We start from the raw sequence: 24661 nt of genomic DNA on the forward strand, positions 1-24661 counted from the left end.
AGATGGTAAAGTTCGGAGAGGATTTGGCTTCGTGAAGAAGAAGTTAGGGAGGATTTGGACCTTGGAGATTACCCAAGTTTGTGATATATTTTTTCGAAAAAAAAAATAAAAAAATTTACAAAACGATATATTGTTTGGATAGTACTTATTGATACGAATGCATGGGCGTAAGTGAAATGTTTGGAGTTAGAATGAAGATTTTGCCATCATCATCTTCTAGAATCAGTAGGCAAAATCATCAAGGATTCGACTTACGTAATCCTCCCAAGAAGTGGTCTAATTCACATTTGCTAAATTTTATGGGTTGGGTAAATTTTTTTTATTTTATTTTATAAACAATAACATTAACGGATTAAATTGTTAATTGTAAGAAGGGAGGGAAATCGAATGTGCACCAGAGCACATGAACATGATTGTTTTCGCTATTAATGCAACGCGCCATCTGCTATGGCTTGGGTAATTAGATTTTACAATTTTTCATGAAAGCTACAATAAGCTGATATTTTTCTTATTTATAACAAGTGTACCGCAAGAATGATCGACATTAAAATTCTCTCTTTTCTATTTTTGGGTGTTTTATATATTGGCCAATTACAATAGAAATAAAAAAAACAGAACAATAAAGTATGATGCACTCAAGGAATATACTCTACTTCTAAGCATTGCAAACATAGATTCTTTTAGCCTCTCGAATGTTTATTAGCTACATATTCATTGTGGGTGGGGTGTACTGTAAGTTTAATATCAAACGGTCTCGTATAATAAACCACTTTAATATTCTATTTAGTTACAATTTCGTACTTTCAAACTCAACAAAAAAACATAAGAGATGCAAGTTCGACTATTCAAGTAAAATTGTTTCGATATTAGATCACAAGTATGATGTGGTTACGAATTTTTCAACTCGACATATTGTAGTGAATAAAGCCCTTACATGTACATTTTGAAAATGTGGATATTAACCTCATTTTTCTTAATTTGTTTTCTTGTTGAGAATTCATATTGAAATGACAATTTAAAAATCTTACAATCAAATAATGACGATATATTAATCATATAATAACCGCATGTAAAATTCAAGAAAGTGATCATTCTAATAATTGAGGTTTGTTCATCCATACAAACAAATTTTTAATTTTATATAATCTTATTTTCATAAAATAAAAAGAAAACTAATGAAAAGGGTTTGAAAACTTTGAGTTTTAATGATAAGGACAAAATAAAGGATAAAGTGAATAGTATCATGATTGACTTTTTAGTGTAAAAATGTGATTTTTCGTTAAAGTGAACAGTACTGAGAGCTTTTCGTTAAAGTTCCCTAAAATAAATTTAATTTTATATATATTTTGTTTCTTTAGTGTGTTGAATCCAATTCCTAAAGAATAAAATGGAGGTCCAAAGGACCGTAGGCACAAACAAAACGCGGCGGCCCAACTTTCGGAACGGAGGCCCAGCCCAACAACACAAAACCTAGGAATTAAAAAAACAAGCGTCCCCAAAATACCAAAGCTTTCGCATTACTCGACTCTTCTTCTCCGTTCGCTCAAGGATTTTGTCTCTGAACTCAATTCAGGTACACAGATTCTCTCATCGGTTCTTCGTTTGGGCACCAATAAAGTCTCGAACTTGAAACTATTGAATTAGTTCGCATGTTGTTATCCACCGCCTGAGGAACCGACAGAAATGTAGGATTGCCAGTTAACTAACTGACTTCAAATCTTGTCAAACATCCTCAATTTTTATTTGTTTTTTTTATTGTGTTTGAATTTTTCGTAGTTTCCTGTGTCGTGGATTTGTTATGGTGTTAACGTTTGCCATATTTGTCGTATCTGTAACGGATTTCATGCATGAAATGTTTGACTGGTGAAAGAATGGTTAATGTTTGATGCTGAATTGTACTTCTGATGATGTTTGCGTATCTGGGTTCGATTTAGTTGATGTTCATTGGAAAATTTTCATTATTTTATCTTACAAGTTATTTTTCTTTTTCGATCTTCGATTTTTATTACTAAGAGATAAATTTTTGTGGTGATTTAGACTGCCAGATAGCCCGAAAAACCGGTGATTGGAAGTGTTTGATTTATACACTGAGCAAACGAAATGAAGGAAGAAGAAGTGAATAGATGCCAGATACAGGAATGGTACCCGAAGTTTAAATCCGTGTCTATCAGAACCCGAATTCATGAGCTTCCTGAATCCTTTGTCCAGTACCTTCTCGATGATTCGGGCCCCTTCCTTCTCCCTGTTTCAATCTCAAATGATGATGCATTTCCTAATAGAATTCATAATCCGGAGGAGGAAGACGACTATCAAGTATCAGAAGGGTCTGGTGATGAGTCGGAGCAGCCTTCTCTGCCGCCCTCTTTCCCTGAGCTTGAGTTGGAGATCAAGGAATCGATTGAGTCCCTTGGAGGGTCTGTGTTCCCTAAGCTGAACTGGAGTGCACCAAAAGACTCGGCTTGGATCAGCACAACTGGGAGTCTCAGATGCTCTTCGTTCAGTGAGATTGTGCTCTTGCTACGATCGTCTGACTCATTGGTCCACGATCTGTGTCACGCGTATGATTCCTGCAGTGACAAAACCTCATCAAGGCCTAGGAGTTTCTTCCTTGCACTTCGGAAATGGTACCAATCTCTCAAGCCAGAGATGGAGTTCCGTTGCTTTGTACGAAATCAGAACTTAGTTGGAATTTCCCAACGTGAGGTCACTACTTGTTATCCTGCTCTGATTGAAAAGAAAGACAGCCTTCAAGCGTTGATCGAAGACTTTTTCTTGGAGAATTTGATGTCGAGATTTGAATCAGAAAACTACACCTTTGATGTCTATGTGACAAAGGATGATCGCGTAAAGGTTGTGGATTTCAACCCATGGGGCGCATTTACGCTACCTCTGCTGTATACGTGGGAGGAATTGGATCAGACTCATAGTGAACAAGGAGATGGTGTCGACTTCAGAGTTGTAGAGAGCCAGTTATCTGTTAGGCCAGGTTTGAAGACAGCAGTGCCGTTTGATTATTTGGACACTGGCACCGGGAGTGGCTGGGATCAAGTTATCAGAAATGCTAATGAAGACTTGCAGCAACAAACTAGGAATGCTCAAGCAGGTGCTTAAGGTCATCATCGGTTCGATCTTTCAGGTTCAAGTTCCCTAAGTAAGCAACAAACTGTTGCAGTGATAGTTTTTGTGTTTATTACTATTATCCTAGATCTTCATCAATGCTAATCTGTTGATGCATCTCTTAAGATCGGTAAGTTTTAGAGTTTCCATTTCAATACATCTTAAATTTCTTGTTGGATTAGGTCAATGTAGTTCGAAATTTGTTTGTGGTTTGATGGCTCCTACTTCCTGTGCGTCCTTCTGATCTGCAGTGTGTGTTAGCCCGAATTCTCATCAACTTATATAAACTTAGTCCCATGTTTTAAGTTTTAATCTCAGCCTCCCTTTCCTTAATTTAGCCAAAATTTCAACTGTTGCTATTTGAAAGATATGAAGATGTTGAAATCGATATTTAGACTAAACACTTCTTGGCTCCTTAGTTCGTACGGTCAAGGACTCATACCTCACCACCTGCAAATCACAGACTGATATACATTAGTACTTATTTAAAGCACAAAATAAAATGTTGGGGATGTAACTTCAATACTACGTGGTAGTGCTACGAGTGTTTTAGCCGTTAGATTTGATTTTTATAATTGTTAGATCTTCTATTTTATTCTCACCAATTCATTTATTAACCACTAAATGTTAAGCACCGTTGAATAAAATTTGGAAAATGTGTTCGCATAAGTAAAGCTTGAGTCGGGTTAAGTAAAAACTAGTTATACATTTGAACAAGAACCATTGAGATCATTTAACCTAATGGAATCCAACAGCTCCTGTTTAGATGTATAACTTAAACATGCACTAGAGAGAGCGCCTCGTAAACATCTCTCACTTCACATCACATTTTCGTGTACAAGGGATGGGCTTTCTAGTGGACTTAAGCTGGAACTTGGTGGTAGGCTTACTGTAGGCAAAATATCCAGTTCTTGACGACCAACTCTTCTTAAATGGACCCTAAAAATTGAAAGGTCGCTCTTGCAAAAATACTGTATTTTTAGCTAATTAATTTTAGGACACACCTACAAGGAGGGTTCTTAAATTTTAGTGATCTCTGTTGCCAAAATTAGGGTTCGCAATTAACACGTTATGCGACTCAAAAGTTACACGAATATTAAGAAAATAATTTTTTTTTCTTATTATCGTGAATTCGTGATATTAAATACGAGTTGTATTTTTATATTATTTGGGTGTTGATTAATCCGTATGTAAACTCAAACCGCAAGAAGAAAAAGATTTCAAATTTTGCTTTGTAGTGTATAGAGAGATACCAAATGTGTATCAACGTAGCGTTTAGTGCTACGAGTGTTTTAGCCATGAAATTTGGTTTCTATAATTACTAACTTTATTTTTAATTTCAACCATTCATTTTTCGTACCCATCAATACTATATTTCATTAAAAGAATATTACAAATTTCTTGCAGTTTTATACTCAAGAAAAAACAAAAACAATCAGTAACTGATGTAACAAAAAATCAAATACCAAGCAAAATGCCATGGTTTTGTTCTCCATTTCATAGGCTCTATAACTTTTGTGGCTCATGCCCTTAATTTTAAGGGCAACTTGCCCTATAACTATAAGAATCTTTTTCTTGCTTTCCTACGGTAACCTGCATATGTGCATGTTTTCCCCCTTCCCATCCTTTTTGACTCATACACTCAACAATTCCTCTCTAATCCTTATCCTCCCTTTACATAATTAAATACTTAAAGTTATGGTCATTTAGTCAAATAGCAGATTATGATTCTGCAAGTCCTTTCCGCTAACGATAACAAGTTTTAATCTTAGTTTTAACAGTAATTAAACATTTGGATTAGTATTACGCACCGACGAACCAATCATTAACGTCTGGTAATGGCACTGCGTATAGATGGAACATATCCATAGATTCTTGGAAACTGTTAATTAAGCTACCTACCTCTTTTAGCAGGTCTTGATCAACTGTTAATGCAGATGTTTATGTATTAGTTTAGTTTGATCAATTCTTAATGGAGATATCTAAACTTGTTTACATTCGGCTGGGTTCCCAGTTCCCTGAGCCCCAGTTGGGTATCGGGGAGATAGCTAAACAGATTAGAAGATTCGTTGTGTATGTCAACCATCAAAGCTGATCGAATACTTACAGTAGTGGCTGCTAATCGAGCTTTACTTACTGTTCATACTTCATCTCACTGTTCTAAAACTAGTGCCGTGCTAGGAAGCTAGCCACCATCTTGATTAATATATAAGCATTTGAAAATTAAGAAATGGTGCCTAGACCTCCTTAGGTATCCGTTTAACCCGCCTAGACTTGCCTAGTCACCCGCCTAGGTTGGGAATATCACTTAGACAGAAAATAGATAATTTTCCTTTTGCATTTTAATTTTGTTCAATAAATTGTAAGAGACTTGTCGAATACTTTGATGAACACTCATTATATACTTGTTTCCAATATTTTCTAATAATTTAATCTACATTTCATTTTATTTTGCAATTTATGTTTCTCAATACAATTAAATAATATAAGCACTTATTTATACGATATAAATAAATTTAATTAAATCTGCCTAGACCCCTTCTTGCCGCCTAGAATTTAGGCTCCAGCCAACCGCCTGACTGGCTTCTAGCGTCTTTTAGAACCTTGCTTCATCCCATCATCAATCTACACTGTTTGTGCTACGCATGTACATTATAGAGTGAGACATACAATTGCATAACTGAATGAATGTGATTTAGACTATCAATCTGAATCCTTAATTATGTTGATTGTGATGTGAATGTGTGATATTCATATTTACTAACGACTGGAGAGTGTCAAACAATCACAAACAAGAACCAAAAATATCTGATGTGTAATTCGTATAATTAGTCATATATCAATATTTTTGTGATCGTGAGGTTAAAGTATCGACAATATCTCATAACGATGTATCGATTATATATCTGTATTGTTAACTGCACCGGTTCTGTATTTAATAATGCAGTATCCGTAACCACCTTTCGAATTATTTTCCACCAGCAGCCTCACCATCTGCGAGAGCAGAGTCTGAGAAGAAAGCTGCTGTGTAAGATGGTGGAAGGGCATGTGCAACCCAATAAGGAATTAAGAAGCACTGCACTAGGCAAATAATCGATAATGTTATTAATTGCTGTAAAGCATGCAACGCAATGGGATGAAATTCATGTGGCGTAGCCAGAAATTATTCGGTGGGTGGGCTAAACTAAAATTATTACTACAAAATCAAATATTTAATCCTATGTTGCCTACATAAAGTTATATAATCTCCTCTGCACTTAGATTTCTTGGGCATGCCAACCTACAGGTTTGTCTCCTCTTCTTGATGTGTGTTCTCCTTTCTTTTCCTAACCTTTTTGGATTCCCTTTTGTTTTGCAGTTTGTCTTGTAGGTTATTACCTTTTAAGGTTTATAGAGGGGTTTGGGCTTATGTCCGCCTAATCTTTTCCTTGTATTTTCTTTTCCAAGAGGGGTACGGTCTATGTCCCCCTTCTTTTTCCGGTATTTCCTTTCTCAAAAGGGGTAAGGTGCATGTCCCCCCCTTGTATTTCTTTTCTCTTGTTCTATGAGGGGCTAAGTTTATGTCCCCCCCTGTCTAGGTGTAACTTTTTTTTTCTTATCAATAAAATTCCCTCGTGCCGCCGAGGTTCCCAAAAAAAAAAAAAAAGTTATATAATAGTAAAAACTTGAATGTAGTAATTTAAAGCAAGAATTTTATGCTATGTTTTCTAGGTTTCTAGCCTTCAAAGCTTTCAAGTGAATAAAACAAGGAACCATTTGTGGTATGGAAGTTTTAATTTATTACTACTAAATATAATATTGGTTAAAGTGATGAGTTTATTTAACATCTATTAACTCTTATTATTCTTAAAAACAGCCGTACTAATAAAAAAATTATTTATTAAGTGGAATATGACAATTAAAAATCACAAACTAACCCAAAAATTAATATTTTTAAGCTTGAAGAATCAAACTCTCCCTATACTATAGCTTAGGAGAGCCTTGTCCTTGGCTCCGCCCTTGATCTGATCTACCTGCATATACAAAAGCTTTACGTACGCATATATTTATGTAAAAGTTGTCTCACAAGTTGCAGGAGAGATATAATCCTGCACCATGAATTCGATTAATCGTGCGTTTTAAGCAAAGATTAACAAATAATTAGACCTCATTCGATGACTTTAACTTTGATCCCACCTGACAACTTGTTCTTGTTTTTTTGACATGCAGCGGATGATAAATTCCACATCACACTGACACAAAAAGTCAAGAGCATCTCCTTTGGATTTATTTTTTTAATTTTACTTATTCTTTTGGTAATCACCTTTGGAATTAAAATTGACTCAAAAGGTCGACCAAGTCAAAGTAGTCAACTGAGGAACGCAATGGCCCAAAACCCCAAGTCACACATGGATTTCACATATATTTTTAGATTAAGTTATCATTAGGAAATACTAAAACCAAATGTTAATGTAATATTGCATCAAAACTCGATGTATTAGACTGAGTGATTAAAAAAAAATCACATGATAAATTATGTGAAATGAAATTTGTGTTTTTACTTGTATCTTGTCATCATTGCGAATTCATCTAACTTTTTATGGATGTTGTGCATAAACCTTAGCTATGTAATATATATAAATATAGAGGTTGATCATTAAGAGATTTTTAGATCTTTAGAATATGTTTATCATTGTCTAAGTTAAGTTCTATTTAACACATGTTTTAGATGCATGGTAAACGTGTGTTTCTGAGTAATTTGATTTAATAAAAAAAATGTATAAACATCTTAGTTAATACATGAAAGATATATGAAAAACGCAAACAAGAATACTTTGGCTGATCATGACGGCAGAGAACTATAGGTCCACATGCACGATTATAAAAATGCAGAAACTGATTGAAACTGCTGAATATTGTTGTCAAACGAAAGAAAGTTAAGGTTTCACCGTAAAATTAATTGAAAATATGGGAAGTAGTCCAACCTCTTATAAGTTCTTGCATGGTTTGGTCTCTCACCGATGTGAAACTTTGTCCTCACATTCTCACACGCCCCCACATATCGCTAATTTTCAAGCCTAACGCATGAACAACACAAATGGGGTGACGTATGTTAGCAGTAATGAATTCAAGCTCAAGCATCTGAGATTGAAGAAGAAGGAAGAGAAGTGGGAAAAGTAGAGAGAGAGAGAGAGACTGAGAGAGAGAAGTGTGACAAATTAATTAGTTGTTGACTAACGTGTTTATTTATATTGGTAACACATTATTTGGTTTGCAAGTTTGGTTTAAAATTTTTAGGGAGCATTTTTGCTCACCACCTTAAACTTTGGTATATGCTTACCATACACCTAATCATTGTCATTTCACTTAATCTTGGTTAACTTTTTTCAAAATTGAAAAAGTAACATTTCATGTGAAAGTTAACTATAGTTAGGTGAAATGACATATGACAAATAATTAGGTGCCTCATGAGCATATACACCATAATTATGATGGTAAGCAAAAATACATTTATATTTTAGTCTCTATAACATTATCCATAATACAATGGTTAAACTCATCCCCTCACATATATGTTTGACAATTGCCATGCACGTTCTTCCCTGCCGTTAATATTGAATCCCAAACAAATTCCACTTTCCACTTTTCAGTAAAATTAAGGATTCGATTTTAACACACATATGGTTAAAAATGAAAATGTAAGCACTACAATTGCCCTGTACCCCTCCCAACCAAAGAATATTTCACCCAATTTCCTTCTTATTTTATGTGTACGTTTATTTATTAATATATATAGAACGACTGTAAGATCCCACATTGTTCAGGGGTGAAAATCATGTAAACCTTATATGTATATTCTCATCTCTACCTAGCACGAGGCCTTTTGGGAGCTCATTGGCTTTAGGTTCCATCAGAACTTCGAAGTTAAGCTAGTTCGCGCGGGAGCAATCCCATGATGGGTGACCCATTGAGAAGTTTCCCAGAAACAAAACCGTGAGAAAGTGGTTGGGGCCCAAAGCGAATAATATCGTGCTACGGTGGAGTCGAGCCCGGGATGTTGTGGGGCCCGGGTCGGGATGTGACAATTTGGTATTAGAGCCAATCCCTGGCCAGAAGTGTGCCAACGAGGACGTTGGTCCCCAAGGGGGGTGGATTGTAAGATCCCACATCGCCCAGGGATGAGGATCATGTAAGCCTTATATGTATATTCTCATCTCTACCTAGCATGAAGCCTTTTGGGAGCTCACTGGCTTTGGGTTCCATCGGATCTCCGAAATTAAGCGAGTTTGCGCGAGAGCAATCCCATGATGGGTGACCCACTGAGAAGTTATCGTGTGAGTTCCCAGAAACAAAACCGTGAGGGCGTGGTCAGGGCCCAAAGTGGACAATATTGTGTTACGGTGGAGTCGGGCCCGGGATGTGGTAGGGGCCTGGTCGGGAATGTGACAACAAAGACTTGGGTGCAATCGAATGATGATTTTGAAGAATTTTAAAAGACTTTTTAAAGTGATAGATTTGATAAAATTATAAAATCCTTACAACTTTCGAATGGATTTTGAAGGATTCTTATAGACTTTGATTAAATATTTGAATGGATTTTAAGAGAATTTCTTGTCATTTAAAAAAATTACTTTTTAAATAGAAAATAAGATTAAAAATAAAATAAAAAACTTGAAAAAAATTAATGAAAAACTTTGCCCTATTCTCCCCAGTAATCCCAATCTCCATGATCCTTCACAGAAGAAAAAAAATATTTTACCCAGATTTTTCTTCCTAACCCAAAATGCTCACGCTAAACCAGATTTTCTCCCAACTATAGACTAGATTATTTACAACCAAAAAAATGTTGCCACCATCATTCTCCTTCAACCTGCGGAGCCTCTTCTATTCAACTTGCAAGCCACCATCTTTTGCCTCTTCTTTATAAAAATAAATGAGTAACTCCCTGGCCAGAAGTGTACCAACGAGGATGTCGGTCCCCAAGGGGGGTGGATTGTAAGATCCCACATCGCCCAGGAATGAGGATCATGTAAGCCTTATATGTATATTCTCATCTCTACCTAGCATGAAGCCTTTTGGGAGCTCACTGGCTTTGGGTTCCATCGGATCTCCGAAATTAAGCGAGTTTGCGCGAGAGCAATTCCATGATGGGTGACCCACTGAGAAGTTATCGTGTGAGTTCCTAGAAACAAAACCGTGAGGGCGTGGTCAGGGCCCAAAGTGGACAATATTGTGCTACGGTGGAGTCGAGCCCGGGATGTGGTAGGGGCCTGGCCGAGAATGTGACAACAACCACAACAAAGACTTGGGTGCAGTCGAATGATGATTTTGAAGAATTTTAAAAGACTTTTTAAAGTGATAGATTTGATAAAATTATAAAATCCTTACAACTTTCGAATGGATTTTGAAGGATTCTTATAGACTTTGATTAAATATTTGAATGGATTTTAAGAGAATTTCTTGTCATTTAAAAAAATTACTTTTTAAATAGAAAATAAGATTAAAAATAAAATAAAAAACTTGAAAAAAATTAATGAAAAACTTTGCCCAATTCTCCCCAGTAATCCCAATCTCCATGGTCCTTCACAGAAGAAAAAAAATATTTTACCCAGATTTTTCTTCCTAACCCAAAATGTTCACGCTAAACCAGATTTTCTCCCAACTATAGACTAGATTATTTACAACCAAAAAAATGTTGCCACCATCATTCTCCTTCAACCTGCGGAGCCTCTTCTATTCAACTTGCAAGCCACCATCTTTTGCCTCTTCTTTATAAAAATAAATGAGTAACTCCCTGGCCAGAAGTGTACCAACGAGGACGTCGGTCCCCAAGGGGGGTGGATTGTAAGATCCCACATCACCCAGGGATGAGGATCATGTAAGCCTTATATGTATATTCTCATCTCTACCTAGCATGAAGCCTTTTGGGAGCTCACTGGCTTTGGGTTCCATCGGATCTCCGAAATTAAGCGAGTTTGCGCGAGAGCAATCCCATGATGGGTGACCCACTGAGAAGTTATCGTGTGAGTTCCTAGAAACAAAACCGTGAGGGCGTGGTCAGGGCCCAAAGTGGACAATATTGTGCTACGGTGGAGTCGGGCCCGGGATGTGGTAGGGGCCTGGCCGGGAATGTGACAACAACCACAACAAAGACTTGGGTGCAGTCGAATGATGATTTTGAAGAATTTTAAAAGACTTTGTAAAGTGATAGATTTGATAAAATTATAAAATCCTTACAACTTTCGAATGGATTTTGAAGGATTCTTATAGACTTTGATTAAATATTTGAATGGATTTTAAGAGAATTTCTTGTCATTTAAAAAAATTACTTTTTAAATAGAAAATAAGATTAAAAATAAAATAAAAAACTTGAAAAAAATTAATGAAAATCTTTGCCCAATTCTCCCCAGTAATCCCAATCTCCATGGTCCTTCACAGAAGAAAAAAAATATTTTACCCAGATTTTTCTTCCTAACCCAAAATGCTCACGCTAAACCAGATTTTCTCCCAACTATAGACTAGATTATTTACAACCAAAAAAATGTTGCCACCATCCTTCTCCTTCAACCTGCGGAGCCTCTTCTATTCAACTTGCAAGCCACCATCTTTTGCCTCTTCTTTATAAAAATAAATGAGTAACTCATTTTTATTATAATAACACATTCTGATACAATTTGTGTTCTTCATTTAAATACATTAATTCATTTAATATATTTGGGTATATCCATCGATATAAACATTTAGGGAGTAAATACATTTTGATACATACATTTTGGTATTGATATATATATATATATATATATATATATATATATATATATATGTATATTTAATATAATATCATTCGGTACTTGCATTTTGGTACAAACATTTGGTACATAAATTTCGATACATATATTTTGGTACAGACGTCCCCAGTCCCCAAGGGGACACCCACACTGTGATTGGCGGCCACATTGTGAATTGGCTTTGGTTGTTTGATTTAGGGAATGTATTTTAATTTAATGTATAAAAAATAATATTTTGGTATAGGCATTTAAGTTCATTATAATATATTTCAGTACAAATATTTAGGTGCAGATATTTCGGTGAAGGCATTGTAAATTATTTGATTTATTAGATCTTGAAGTTTAATGAACTTTTTCTCGTTTTCAGCAATTCATCAAAGAATGGAGATATTTTTTAGTGTGACCGACACACGGGGTGGTACACCACGTGTCACTATATGTCACAACCCGTCCCGAAGATATGTATTATTTTATTCTCGAGGACGTGAAAAGACGGTTTTATCCTTAGACGTTGAAATTGTAGTGTATGTGTGTGTGACATATTTTGGTACTTGGATGTCATTTTCTTTGGTTTTGGGTTGGTGACCCACATGGACCACACACACGCACAATCTCCCTCTCTCCCGTGGACTTCTCTTTCTCATTCTCTCGGATTTCCTACAACTTTCATACAAACTGTACGGACAGCCTTCGAACTCTCCATTTCAGGCACAGATCGAAGTTTTAAAGGTAAGATTCTTGCTTATTGTAAACTCCTGAGTTCATTGGTACCTTTGTTTGGACGTGAATGCTTCGAAAAACCCTAGAACCCGTAACCCAGAAATTTAGCATTGTTCATGTGGACGTAAATATGATTGTTTTAGGGAATTTCAAGCTCATAGGGAGCTTAAGGAGGTCCTTACGAAGCTCGGAGTACTTCGTTTAAAGAAATTGGACGTCAGAATCATGAGAACGAAGAGTTTCAAATTTAGCCGGAATTATCAAGGCTTTTTCCGGCGAGTTTCCGACGAGTTGGAGGTTGGGGCAGGTATGGTTTTGTTCGTCTTGTTGAGATCTTTAAAATGGTACCAATTATGTTGAAAATGGTGCAAAAATGAAGAAGTTAGGACAATTTATTTAGTTTTCCAGAAACCGGCGACCAGCGACTCGCCGGGAAGACAGAGAATATTCCGTCAGTTTTGATGGAATATGCTAACGGTGTTGGCTGACGCCGTTAAGAATCTAACGGTATATGTGGGGATTTGATGGAATATTCCTGACGGCGTTAACTGACGCCGTCAGCGTGCCTGGCATGTGCCCGCGCATGTGAGACACGTATTGCCATGCCTTGGCCGGCGCGTGGATGGTTGGAAAATTATTCTAAAAATATGGGGATGTTCGTGGAGTTGTGTAGATCACGTTGGTATATTCAAACACCCCATTTGAGCATTGTATGCGAAGTTATTAGCTAGTTTTGTCTATAAGCTTTAAATAACGTTTTTATAGTTAATTCGCATATAGGTGAGACTTATCCCGAGGACGAGCATGTTCAAGGGTGACTCGGGGGCTACGACCCTTCGACATACCAGTGAGTGGGCTTTTGGTTTTCAGTATATATTTATATACTTGATATTTTCCCAGAAATATGCGTTTAAATGAAAGTATGCCTTAAATGCCATGCATATGAATTTATATTTCGTATATGAATTGATATTTGATGCATTATATATAATTGTGGTGTTGTGGACGCTCAGGTAAGCTCAGGTGAGTTATGTTTGGTTATGTGAATTATCAATGGTGCGATATGTGATTGAATAATGTTGAGCTCATAGAACACCTAGGGTGATTGTGATTTAGCTAGAGATATGGCACATGTCTGTTTATTATGTCACATCCCGCACCATATGCTCATATTGGATCCAATTTAGGTGCACAGTCCTGTCGATAGACCATCTTAGGTGGTTCCGACTTGTAAGTGACTAGCGATTTATCGCCCAGCTATTATGTGTGAGTGGTATTGAGCATGATTATATTACACCCATTATTGTTGTACATACATTTTCATTTGGTTCCGACTCTTGTGCAGTATAATGCCGTATAGGTCATTGTAGTGACTTTGGCTAGATTGACTTTTGAGCTATGAATTCGGCCGTACAGACTACTACAGGGGTTCCGGCTAACACGTTATATTTATATGAAACTATTCTCACCTAAATTGCTTACTCTATTATATCTTGGCATGGCATACATATGAATATGATATTGTGAAGCATGATTTGAATTAATATATTTACATATATATTTATGTATATGCTTATATTCTGATTCTGGGAAAAATTATACATGTTTTACAGCGAGGGGTTAGAAATGTTGATAAATGAAATGGTTTTGTAAAACATTTGTTTTTGCCCACTCACGCTTTCTGTTTTGTGCCCCTCCAGGTTTTAGGTAAGCTTGCTGTCGATGGCCTTGAGGATTTCGGCGGTTCTGACTTATCAAAATAATTGTAGGACATCTTATGGTACTATATAATTAGTACTTGTCCTACTGGACTACACCTAGACTTTTTATGCTCTGATTAGGAGTACTTACTTTTGTATCTTACTCCTATCACTTCTTGTTTAGTAGTGCACTCTAGTAGATTCGGTTCTAAATATTCATATATTTCTTATCCTTAATGCTTCTGCACTGTGCACATGGCTACGTCACCTTCACTTGACGGCCAACATGCCTTGATCTTGGTCGGGGTGTGTCACTATACAAATGGTGGGATATGTGTGCTAAAAGTTAATAACTTAAAAAATAAAATTTCTCACCATTTCTATTAAAACACGTGGTATACCACTTGTGTTCCCGTTACAATGAAAAATTTCTCCAAAAAATGAATTGAGTATAAAGAAGTCAATTTAATATGTCATTTATGTACATTTATGTATTTACATATTTTTCTTATGTGTCACTAATTTCTTTTATTGTTTTCTTATTCAGATTTATTTATAACTAGAAGAACTAAAATGTGCATATTAATAAAATTACAATTTTAATGTGGATACATTAAATAAAAATACACATCAAATAACAAAAATAGAATATGAATTTTAATAAAATTACACTTCAAAAGATTAAAATCAATATGTAATCAAAAACTAGATTTAAAAAAAAAATTCAAGCTTTTTCAAAGACTAATGTTTTTTTTTCAAGGACTAATGTTAAAAACCCTTTTACTTATGGAAGAGAGAGAAGAGGAGAATAATGGATTTGAAATCCTAGGGTGAGGTGGGATTTTCTTTTTGTCTTAGTTATATATAGATTTTGCTCTCAAATATTGCAAAATCCACTACCTAATAAATACAAAATCTTTAATTTTATAAATATCTATTAAAATATTAATTTATTACACCTAGATTTGGATTGATTTTATAAATATCAATTTATTACACCTAGATTTGCATGGATTTAAAACTTTCTATTAAAATCCTAATTGACTCAATTAGGATTTTTCTCTCAAATCCTAGTTTGATTACACCCTTATTTTATTAAATGAAATCGGTTATATAAATTCTAAAACGTTAAGGGTTGCACTATACATATGTCCTAATTTAAAATTGCCGACTTTGACAAAAATAAAATTTTAATTGCTGACAAGCCTTCCTCTTGGCCAATATAAATTGGGGTGGTCGCTACTTCACATTACACACACAATCTCTCTTATTTAAGTGTGAGACGCCAGAAATTTGCAAGATAAAAAATCCTCTGTTTTTCTACTTCTAGTTTTATTTGATCACCACCATGGCTGCGGTGCTCCTAACAACTCTGCTGGTCATATTTCTTAGCTTATTACTAAGAGTTGCTTACGATACTCTCTCATGCTACTTCCTAACCCCAAGACGCATCAAGAAAATCATGGAAAAGCAAGGAGTGCGTGGCCCTAAACCCCGCCCTCTCAACGGCAACATCTTGGACATGGCCACCCTTGTCGCCAAATCGACCTCTCACGACATGCACACGATCAACCACGACATCGTCGGCCGGCTCCTGCCCCATTATGTCGCATGGTCCAAACAATATGGTTCGTAAATTCTTTCAATTTGATCACCACATCGATCACTATATAATTTTTTGTGTCTTTTTCTGATATTTGAGTTGGGTTTTAGGAAAAAGATTTATATATTGGAATGGAATCGAACCCCGGATGTGCTTGTCGGAGACTGAATTGATCAAGGAGCTTTTGTCCAAGTACAGCACCATCTCCGGCAAGTCATGGCTTCAACAGCAAGGCTCCAAACATTTCATCGGCCGCGGATTACTGATGGCCAATGGCGAAGATTGGTACCATCAGCGCCATATCATTGCACCGGCATTCACAGGAGATAGACTCAAGGTATGAATATGATGATTCTTAATGTTTCCGTTATGTATGGTATCTGTTATTAACATTCCAAAAATGTCATTATTGAATTCTCTCTGGCAAAAAAAATAAATAAAAAGGAATATGAAAGTGCATAAAGACTATTTTACAGTGTTAATAACAATTTCCTAACTGGAATTATTGTGATGAATTAAAAATTGCGATTTTGATTAGAGCTATGCGGGGTACATGGTGGAATGCACTAAAGAGATGCTCCTATCGCTGAAAAATGAGATAGAGATTTCAGGGAGAAAGGAGTTTGAGATTGGAGAATACATGACAAGGCTCACAGCCGACATAATTTCGAGGACCGAGTTCGATAGCAGCTACGAGAAGGGGAAGCAGATATTTCGACTGCTCACTGTTCTGCAGCAACTATGCGCCGAAGCAAGCAGGCACTTGTGCCTTCCCGGAAGTCGGTGAGTAGTACACAAAAGGATTTGAGGTGCATTTTTGGGAGGATATTTATTTGAATTCGTTTATGTTTTATAAATAATAAAAAGAGCCATTAGATTTCTTTTACGTGGTCGCGTTTTCTTATTCTTAATTTCTTTGGCAGATTCCATGTTTTTCCAATAAGCTTCTCTTTTTTGTCTTTTTTATTTTATTTGATTTGGTTTGTTTCAATAAATAGTTATTATAGTTTGTTCTTGGTCAATTGTCAATCACTTTCAAGAGTTAGTTGTTGATCGGCTTCAAACCCATGACATATGTACTAATTATTTTTGTAGGTCAAACTAATTTCTTTCATATTCAGAAGTTTTTAATTGGATTTCAGGTTTTTCCCAAGTAAATACAACAGAGAAATAAAATCTCTGAAAATGGAGGTGGAGAAGCTGCTGATGGAGATAATCCAGAGCCGAAAGGACTGCGTTGAGATCGGTCGGAGTAGTTCTTATGGAAATGATTTGCTGGGGATGTTGCTCAATGAGATGCAGAAAAAAAGAGAGAATGGTTTCACCTTAAACTTGCAGCTAATCATGGATGAATGCAAGACATTCTTCTTTGCAGGACATGAAACAACTGCTCTTTTACTCAGTTGGACTGTCATGTTATTAGCCAGCAATCCCTCTTGGCAAGAAAAGGTTAGGGCTGAGGTGAAGCAAGTATGCAATGGTGGAACTCCATCTGTTGATCAACTTTCTAAGCTCACTTTGGTATGCAAGCTTGCTTTATAGCTTTCTAATTATTGTTAGCTTTTAGTTGTTTTGGTGGTTTGGTATGGTGGTATTTAGGCCATGAAATTACTAAAAAGTTAAGGTAGTGAGAAGGGACAAGATATTATAGCCACTAAGCAATGCTTCCAAAATTCTTAAACAAATATAGATTTTTTGGCATGAGCCTAAAGGCTAAAACTCCACACCTACCTGTAAACTTAAGTTTGGATTTTACTCGCTTGTATTAAATTAAGTGACTACAGTTTTAACAATTTTTCAATTTAATTACTACACTTTCTGATAGAATATTCAATTTTGAATGCAAACGATTAAATAAAGTGTCTAAACTAACACCCAAGTAAGTTAGTAGTATAAACAATTTACTGCATTTCTTCCTGCAAGAGGTACTTTAAAAGAAGCCTCAAAAGTGAAGCTAGCTAGCCCTTGCTATAGGCTTTTCATTCTAAGAGAGGACCCATAATCTACTCCTATCCATAGTTCATGGCACACCATCTTAGTTTTGTGGTTCTACTTAATTATGAAAAGGCTAATTATAAAAAAACCATAACACCAAATTGAAGTTTTTTAAAAGGAGATTTAGCTGATAATGGCAGTCAAATTAGTCAAAAGGCTTGGCAGCGGCAGTGCCTTGCATGTCTAGTAATCATCAAAACTTTAATAAGCCTTGCCAAGCTAGCTAGGTCATGCCTTTAATTATATCTTTAATTAATATGTTTTTTCTGATCCATGTTCCTAAAGTTTTAGTCTGAGCTTATTGGTCACATATATTATTATTTTTGTTTGATTTGTTGCAGTTAAATATGGTAATAAATGAATCACTGAGGCTGTATCCACCAGCAACTGTTCTACCTCGAATGGCTTTTGAGGACATCAAACTCGGTGACTTGCATATTCCAAAGGGGCTATCAATATGGATTCCAGTGCTGGCTATTCACCACAGTGAAGAGTTATGGGGTAAAGATGCAAATGAGTTCAACCCTGAAAGATTTGCTTCTAAGTCCTTCACACCCGGGAGGTTCATTCCGTTTGCTACCGGTCCAAGAAATTGTATTGGTCAATCTTTCGCTATGATGGAAGCTAAGATCATATTAGCGATGTTAATCTCGCGATTTAGCTTTACTATTTCACCTAATTATCGTCACGCTCCAGTTATTGTCCTCACCATCAAACCTAAGTATGGTGTTCAAGTATGCTTGACCCCCATAGACCCTCCAAATTAGCATACTGATTTTGGGATTAGTGTGCATGATATGTTTATCATTTGAGGAGCTAGGGAACTTGAGACGGAATTTTAGCCAACTCTATCCTTGTAATTTTTGTTTCTTGGGTTATAGATAGGGAAGAGAATGGGATTGGCGTGGGGTTTGAGCGGATTAACAAAAGAGTAAATGTCAATAAAAATGAATCACAATAATTATTGTCACTTTTAGCCTAATATTGATGATATGTTATCTTATTAAGCCGTCTTTGATGAATATATGTTATATTATCAAATTGTTAATTTACTACATTCACGCTTATTTTCAATGTAAGTGCATATTTACAATACTAGAGTTATTTAAAGGTCAAAACTTGCAATCGAAACACACACAAAGCGATTGATGAGTTAAACAGGGTCTCTTCTAGAGGTGGGCACAGTTCGGTTCGGTGCGATTTTGAGTGAAACCGAAATTTTTTGCGGTTTGGTTTGGTGCAGTTTTGAAGCCAAAACCAAACTGTTTGGTTTGGTTTGGTACGGTTTCAAACGGTTTTGGTTCAATTTTTAAGAAAAAATATACAATTTAAAATACGAAACGCTCGTTATCTCAAGCTTTACATGAATGCAATCAACAAAGAACTATTTTTAAGAAAACTTATCTAGAAGAAAAGTAGTTTCTAGTAAGATCATAAATCAGAACTTGAAATGAAAGATTAGAATATATTATAAAGCATTTCCCAATCTAGACATCTTAGAGAGTGCTCCTACAGGGTACAAATTAAACTTAAGCAGTAGCTAATTGAACTGCTACAAAATGTCATAAATCCGTATATAAAATGAAACTAACCCCTCATTAAAAACCAGTAAAAAGTCCTCACAAATCAACCTTATTAACTAGCTAGGTACCAATTGCCACACAAAAATTTAAGGCTTGGGAAGAAGAAATGAAGGAACGGTTTGCAACTTTACATGCATACTATGTGCAGTAGATAACATGTATTAATGATCCAATGTCATGGACTCATGGCAGATATACATTATAATTGTCCAGCAAACAGACTTGCACGGTTGCACCCTCAATTCTATGAAGAAGCTATGCATTATTTCCTTTGCAATTTTGATTTCTCAACATCCTTTGTGTGGAACATTCACCCATTGATCACATATCCAGTGTAGAACAATGCATTCAAGTGCCCACCCTTACTGATGAGTGATGATATTATATAGAAGAGAAAGAAAGTGATGAATGATAATATTCTAGTGTTGTTGAGTTCATAATAAATGTATGGACTCTAACAAACAACCAATTAAAACATGACATTTAATATGAACATTTAATTAAATGCTTATTAATATTTACGGTGAGGTTTTCAAAAGCCAAAACCGAAACCAAACCGTTTCCTAACTGAACCGTTCGATACGGTCTAATTTGGTTCGTGTTTCGGTTTCGGTTTTCAGTTTTAAGTACCCACCCATAGTCTCTTCTTTAGCTTTGATGGCCCATATAACTTATATCGAATGATAAATTGATTCCTTTTATTCTATCAGATTGATTTAACAAAGTGCTTATCTTTCAAGATTAATTAAAATAATCCAACTTGTATTTGACGCCGCCCCCCGCCCCCCGGGGGGTAGGGTCAGGACCTTCCTTTTAGAGGCTTCATATAAATGAAGAGTGCTTTGGCAGCTACCCCATCATCTCCTTGCACCAATCTCCGATTCTCTGCGCATCCCACTAAATTTTTTTTCTCATTGTTTTGCTTTCAACTACCATTTATTTATTTCTCTTCTCTGTCACTGTCTAATACACTGCATTCGAAAAATTCCAATGCCACACTTTTTAATACGACTTCATTAAGAAACAGCGAAGCTCTCCACCCCAATCTCGAAAGGTTTTGAACCATTGTATTCGATCCATAAATCAATTAGACTTTACCTGAATTCCTTTTCCACAAGAATAATTTTCTAACAAAATAGCTTTCTCAATTTTTTTTTCATGATACACTTATTCTTTGAAAACCTAAGGTTTAGCAGTTTCACTTTTATTCAAGTGCTCATTTCAAGTCACTCGATTGTGTTTTGAGGATAAGAGATTCAAATTTTAGACATCTTCTTACAACAAAGTTGAAAATATCACTAACACAATAGTTATGCAATTACTCCCTTACAATGTGCCCATACCATCTCAATATGGGTAACTTTTAATATTCACAACTGTCTCATGTTTTTTTTTTTTTTTTTTGTATAGGTAGATAAAGATGTTAAATAATTGTGTAGATATCATTCTCATAGTTAAATAATTATATAGTCCATCGCAGTTGCTAATTTATTTGTTTAAAAGTTTTGTGTATGATTCAAATTAAAATTTCATATTTGGAAAAGAAAGACATAACTAGGAAAGGCGAACAAGTCATACAAATAATAAATAAATGTAAAATTAGGATTTAAATTAAATCAGATAGATGCTCGGTTAAATAAAAAAGTAATCTCATTGACTAGGTTTAAATCATAAGACCCTGTTTGGGCCCAAAAATATTGTTTTGGACCGAGTTTAGATATTTCTCGGCCCAGTGTTGGATAGGCCGAGTTCAAATTCTTTCTCGGCCCAGAAGTCGTGTACAGGTGTCATTGGGAGATATTCAACCCATGGGCCGCGCGATCGAAGTTGGCCATATCCTATCGGGAATTGGGAATGTGGACGAATCTTGTTATGAGAAAGAGTTTTGAAGGGATCATGATGCTGAGATTGAATACGGTCTGACAACGAGTTATGTTCAAAGTCCTAGTGGGAATAGGATTGGCCGAGATAAAGTTGGATCATGATAATGAGTTCTAATCCGGGAGTGATTGTGATTCAATACAGGTTGATTGCTATAAATAGGGAGGGAAGACATCGAAACAAGCCTCTCCAATTCAACATACAAATTGCCCTGCGCATTCTCTCGCTTTACGCGAAACCTCTCAACAACCTTGAGATTTTTGTTTTCCTCTTTTCGCCGACTCATCTTCAGTTTGGATAAACAGCACTGTGAAGGCAACCGACGAACATCTTCAGTTTGGATAAACAACACTATTGCCATAGAATCAGCCGACCGTGGAGCATCTTCAGTTTGGATAAACAGCACTGCGACATGGCCGACTGGTTACCTATCAAAGTCTCGGTCGAGACGGATTTTTGAATCCTTATCGGCATAGGTCATCTCGTTAGCCTTCTCAGCAAAGCGAGGTGTTACAAGTTATTATACTCGGCACATTGAATGCCGAGTCGTTTATGATTGGTTATTCGTAAGTAGGATTTAGAGTTCGGCATACTGACGGCTGAACCACTTTCACTATCAAGACGTATATTTGTTTTAAATACTTGTGTCCTTATACTCTGGTGTTGATTCGGCGTGTTTATACTCTTATGAATATAATCACAATGACCGAATCCGGCGCCGACAATTTGTGAACTTCGCAGAACTAGTAACTTTGTCTTCAAGCTCTAGAACCTGAAGGCTGAGGCATGTTCCTTCCTTGGCCACAACCGCAAGATCGAGAAGTCAGCCGCGCACCCAACGCAACATCTACAAATTTTACTCCTCGGCCGACTAGTATAACGCCCCACATACAACCGAATGACGTAGTTAGCTTACTAATTATTCAGTCTGCGCGCCACGTAGGTTTGGTAGTTTTTAGGGTCAACAGATCCCAAGAACGGGGATGATTGGAGGGTGAGCTCAGTATAGAGGGATGGACCAGGATCCTCTCCTGAGCAAATGGTGAGGATCCTTCTGATCAAGCCCATTGGGCCGTTAAAATTTTATCCAACGGCTACAATTATTATAACTTTTAGAAAGCCCATGTTTGTAGCCATTGGATAAATTTTCAACGGTCCAATGAGCTTGATCAGGAGGATCCTCATCCTTTGCTCAGGAGAGGATCTTGATCTAGTATAGAGATACCGCGCGCTAGCTATTGTGTCAACTACAACTACGTACTCAGCCTTTTTGTTCCACATATTTGGCAAAGGTTCTTTAAACCCCTAATATATATATGGGAATTTTAACGAAAAGCACCTGGTACTGTTCACTTTAACGAAAAACCACATTTTTACACTAAAAAGTCAATCTTGGTACTATTCACTTTACCCTTTATTTTGTCCTTATCATTAAAACTCAAAGTTTTCAAGTCATTTTCATTAGTTTTCCTTATATATTAGTGTCAGAAGGATTAATAAACTAATTAAAATCAGAAATTCTTCTTTTTTTATCCGACAGTGATACGTAGAGCTAAAATACGAGTGTCATCACCATATAAATTTTAATACATACATATAATATTATTTCTCAAAATAAGTATTAAATCACATCTTCATCTATTCAAGCTGGACAAGATTAAGAAGAATAGATGGTCTGCATTCTTTTATCCATGTGATTGAGAAACTTCTGACAATGTTGAAGTGAAAGTAGCGGATGATAGAAAAAGATAAGCAGCTAGGTCATATTCAAGTTTTGGGAAGTTGACAAGGCCACTTCCAGCTAAACATTTTACAAAATAATTCAACTAAATTAGTCTGCAGTCCTATCATGTGAATAGGATCCAGCGTTCACATACTTGCTCATATTAACATGAGAATGAGATGCGCAAGGGTTTTAATCAAATATGATGCAGTGAATAGCATTGCCTTTTTTAATTAGTTGGTGGCGACCTCGTGTTCAATGCTTCAACTATGAATAAATTTATTTTTTATTTTTTTTAAAGAACCCTCGACGGTATGAGTAGAATTTTTTTGATATTGAAAAAAATGGTAGACCTAGTTAGAGAGGACATAAACCTAATCCCTCGTAATACAATGAGAAAGAGAGGGATATATATGAAACCAAAACCCTCTAAAGCTAAACCTAAAGGTCTAAACCTACAAAATAGAACAAGCAACATCACAAGGTTAAGAAAAAAATAACAAGAAAGTAAGAAACTTGCATGCAAAGATGAACATTAATTTAAGAAGCGAAAGCCAGGAAAGTCAACATAGCCTGAAAACAAAGCAGCACGAACCAGCACAAAATCAAGCCATACAAAGTTGGAGAAGACAAGCTCATGTTAACAAAATTGTCCGCAACCACATTTCCTTCTCGATATATCTGAGGGGCATAAAAAGCCATCTTCCGAATGCAGTTCAAACAAATAGACAAATGCGTACAAATAGGTCAAGAATTATCAAAACTAGTTGATTGTTGTGAGATCAAAACTATATTTTCGGTAAAAGAGGTTTCGTCTTGTAAATTGTTTTATTTTAATATTAACAAGACTATATTGAGTAATTACACTAATACATTTGAAATAGTTGAGTTCTATTCTTACTTAAAACTAGTTTCCTAGCACGCGTGTCCCTCGCTTAATTAGTTATCAAAATGTATGATTTAGGATAATTAAAGACGAACCTTATACAATATTGTATATTATCCCCGTAATTAAATAATCCTCATGTATATGTACATCAAAATTTCTGGGAGCACGCACACACATAAAATATAGAAGAGATTATCCGATGATATACAATGATTATAAACCTTTTTCTTCTCTACTTTTCCCCTTGCACGAGTGGGTCTGGGTGGCTCAAAACTAGTGATTTTCTTCTCTCCCTCCCTCATATAAAGTAGTGTCATGATACGACCAAACTGGGGTCCCTTCCATAAATTAATACGAGCTTTGTGACTTCTAGACAGAGTCAAAACTAGATTATAGGGTTGATGTCTCTTTTAATACAGGTGATTAAGATTTTGCTAATGATTAAAGAATATATAAACAAAGGCATTAGATGTCAAATTATATGCGCCACCATTAATATCACCTCCACTCCCACCACCACCTCCTTCTTCCCTACCACAACTCTCCTGGCCTCGCATATTATGCATAACTACTCAATTACATGATAATTAATGAATTTTTTATTTTATAATGAAGTAGTGCTTCTCAATTTAAAAATTATTATGTACCTGACATTTTGTTTAAAAAACATTAAGAAAACTAT

The 24661-nt window shown here is 35.9% G+C and overlaps 2 protein-coding genes across 2 annotated transcripts; both read left to right on the forward strand.

Moving 5' to 3' along the window:
* Positions 1-1456: 1456 nt before the first annotated feature.
* LOC126610050 (uncharacterized) lies at positions 1457-3429 on the forward strand. Its single transcript, XM_050278015.1, has 2 exons — positions 1457-1573; positions 2038-3429. The coding sequence occupies exon 2, from the start codon at positions 2101-2103 to the stop codon at positions 3109-3111; it is 1011 nt and encodes a 336-aa protein (XP_050133972.1). The 5' UTR covers positions 1457-1573; positions 2038-2100; the 3' UTR covers positions 3112-3429.
* A 12148-nt stretch (positions 3430-15577) lies between these two features.
* LOC126610051 (cytokinin hydroxylase-like) lies at positions 15578-18885 on the forward strand. Its single transcript, XM_050278016.1, has 5 exons — positions 15578-15933; positions 16019-16245; positions 16447-16691; positions 17051-17429; positions 18245-18885. Exons 1-5 carry the CDS (start codon positions 15654-15656, stop codon positions 18668-18670), a joined length of 1557 nt encoding a protein of 518 aa, XP_050133973.1. The 5' UTR covers positions 15578-15653; the 3' UTR covers positions 18671-18885.
* Positions 18886-24661: the final 5776 nt, after the last annotated feature.

This window comes from Malus sylvestris, chromosome 17 (assembly GCF_916048215.2).
Source record: "Malus sylvestris chromosome 17, drMalSylv7.2, whole genome shotgun sequence".
Lineage (NCBI taxonomy): Eukaryota > Viridiplantae > Streptophyta > Magnoliopsida > Rosales > Rosaceae > Malus > Malus sylvestris.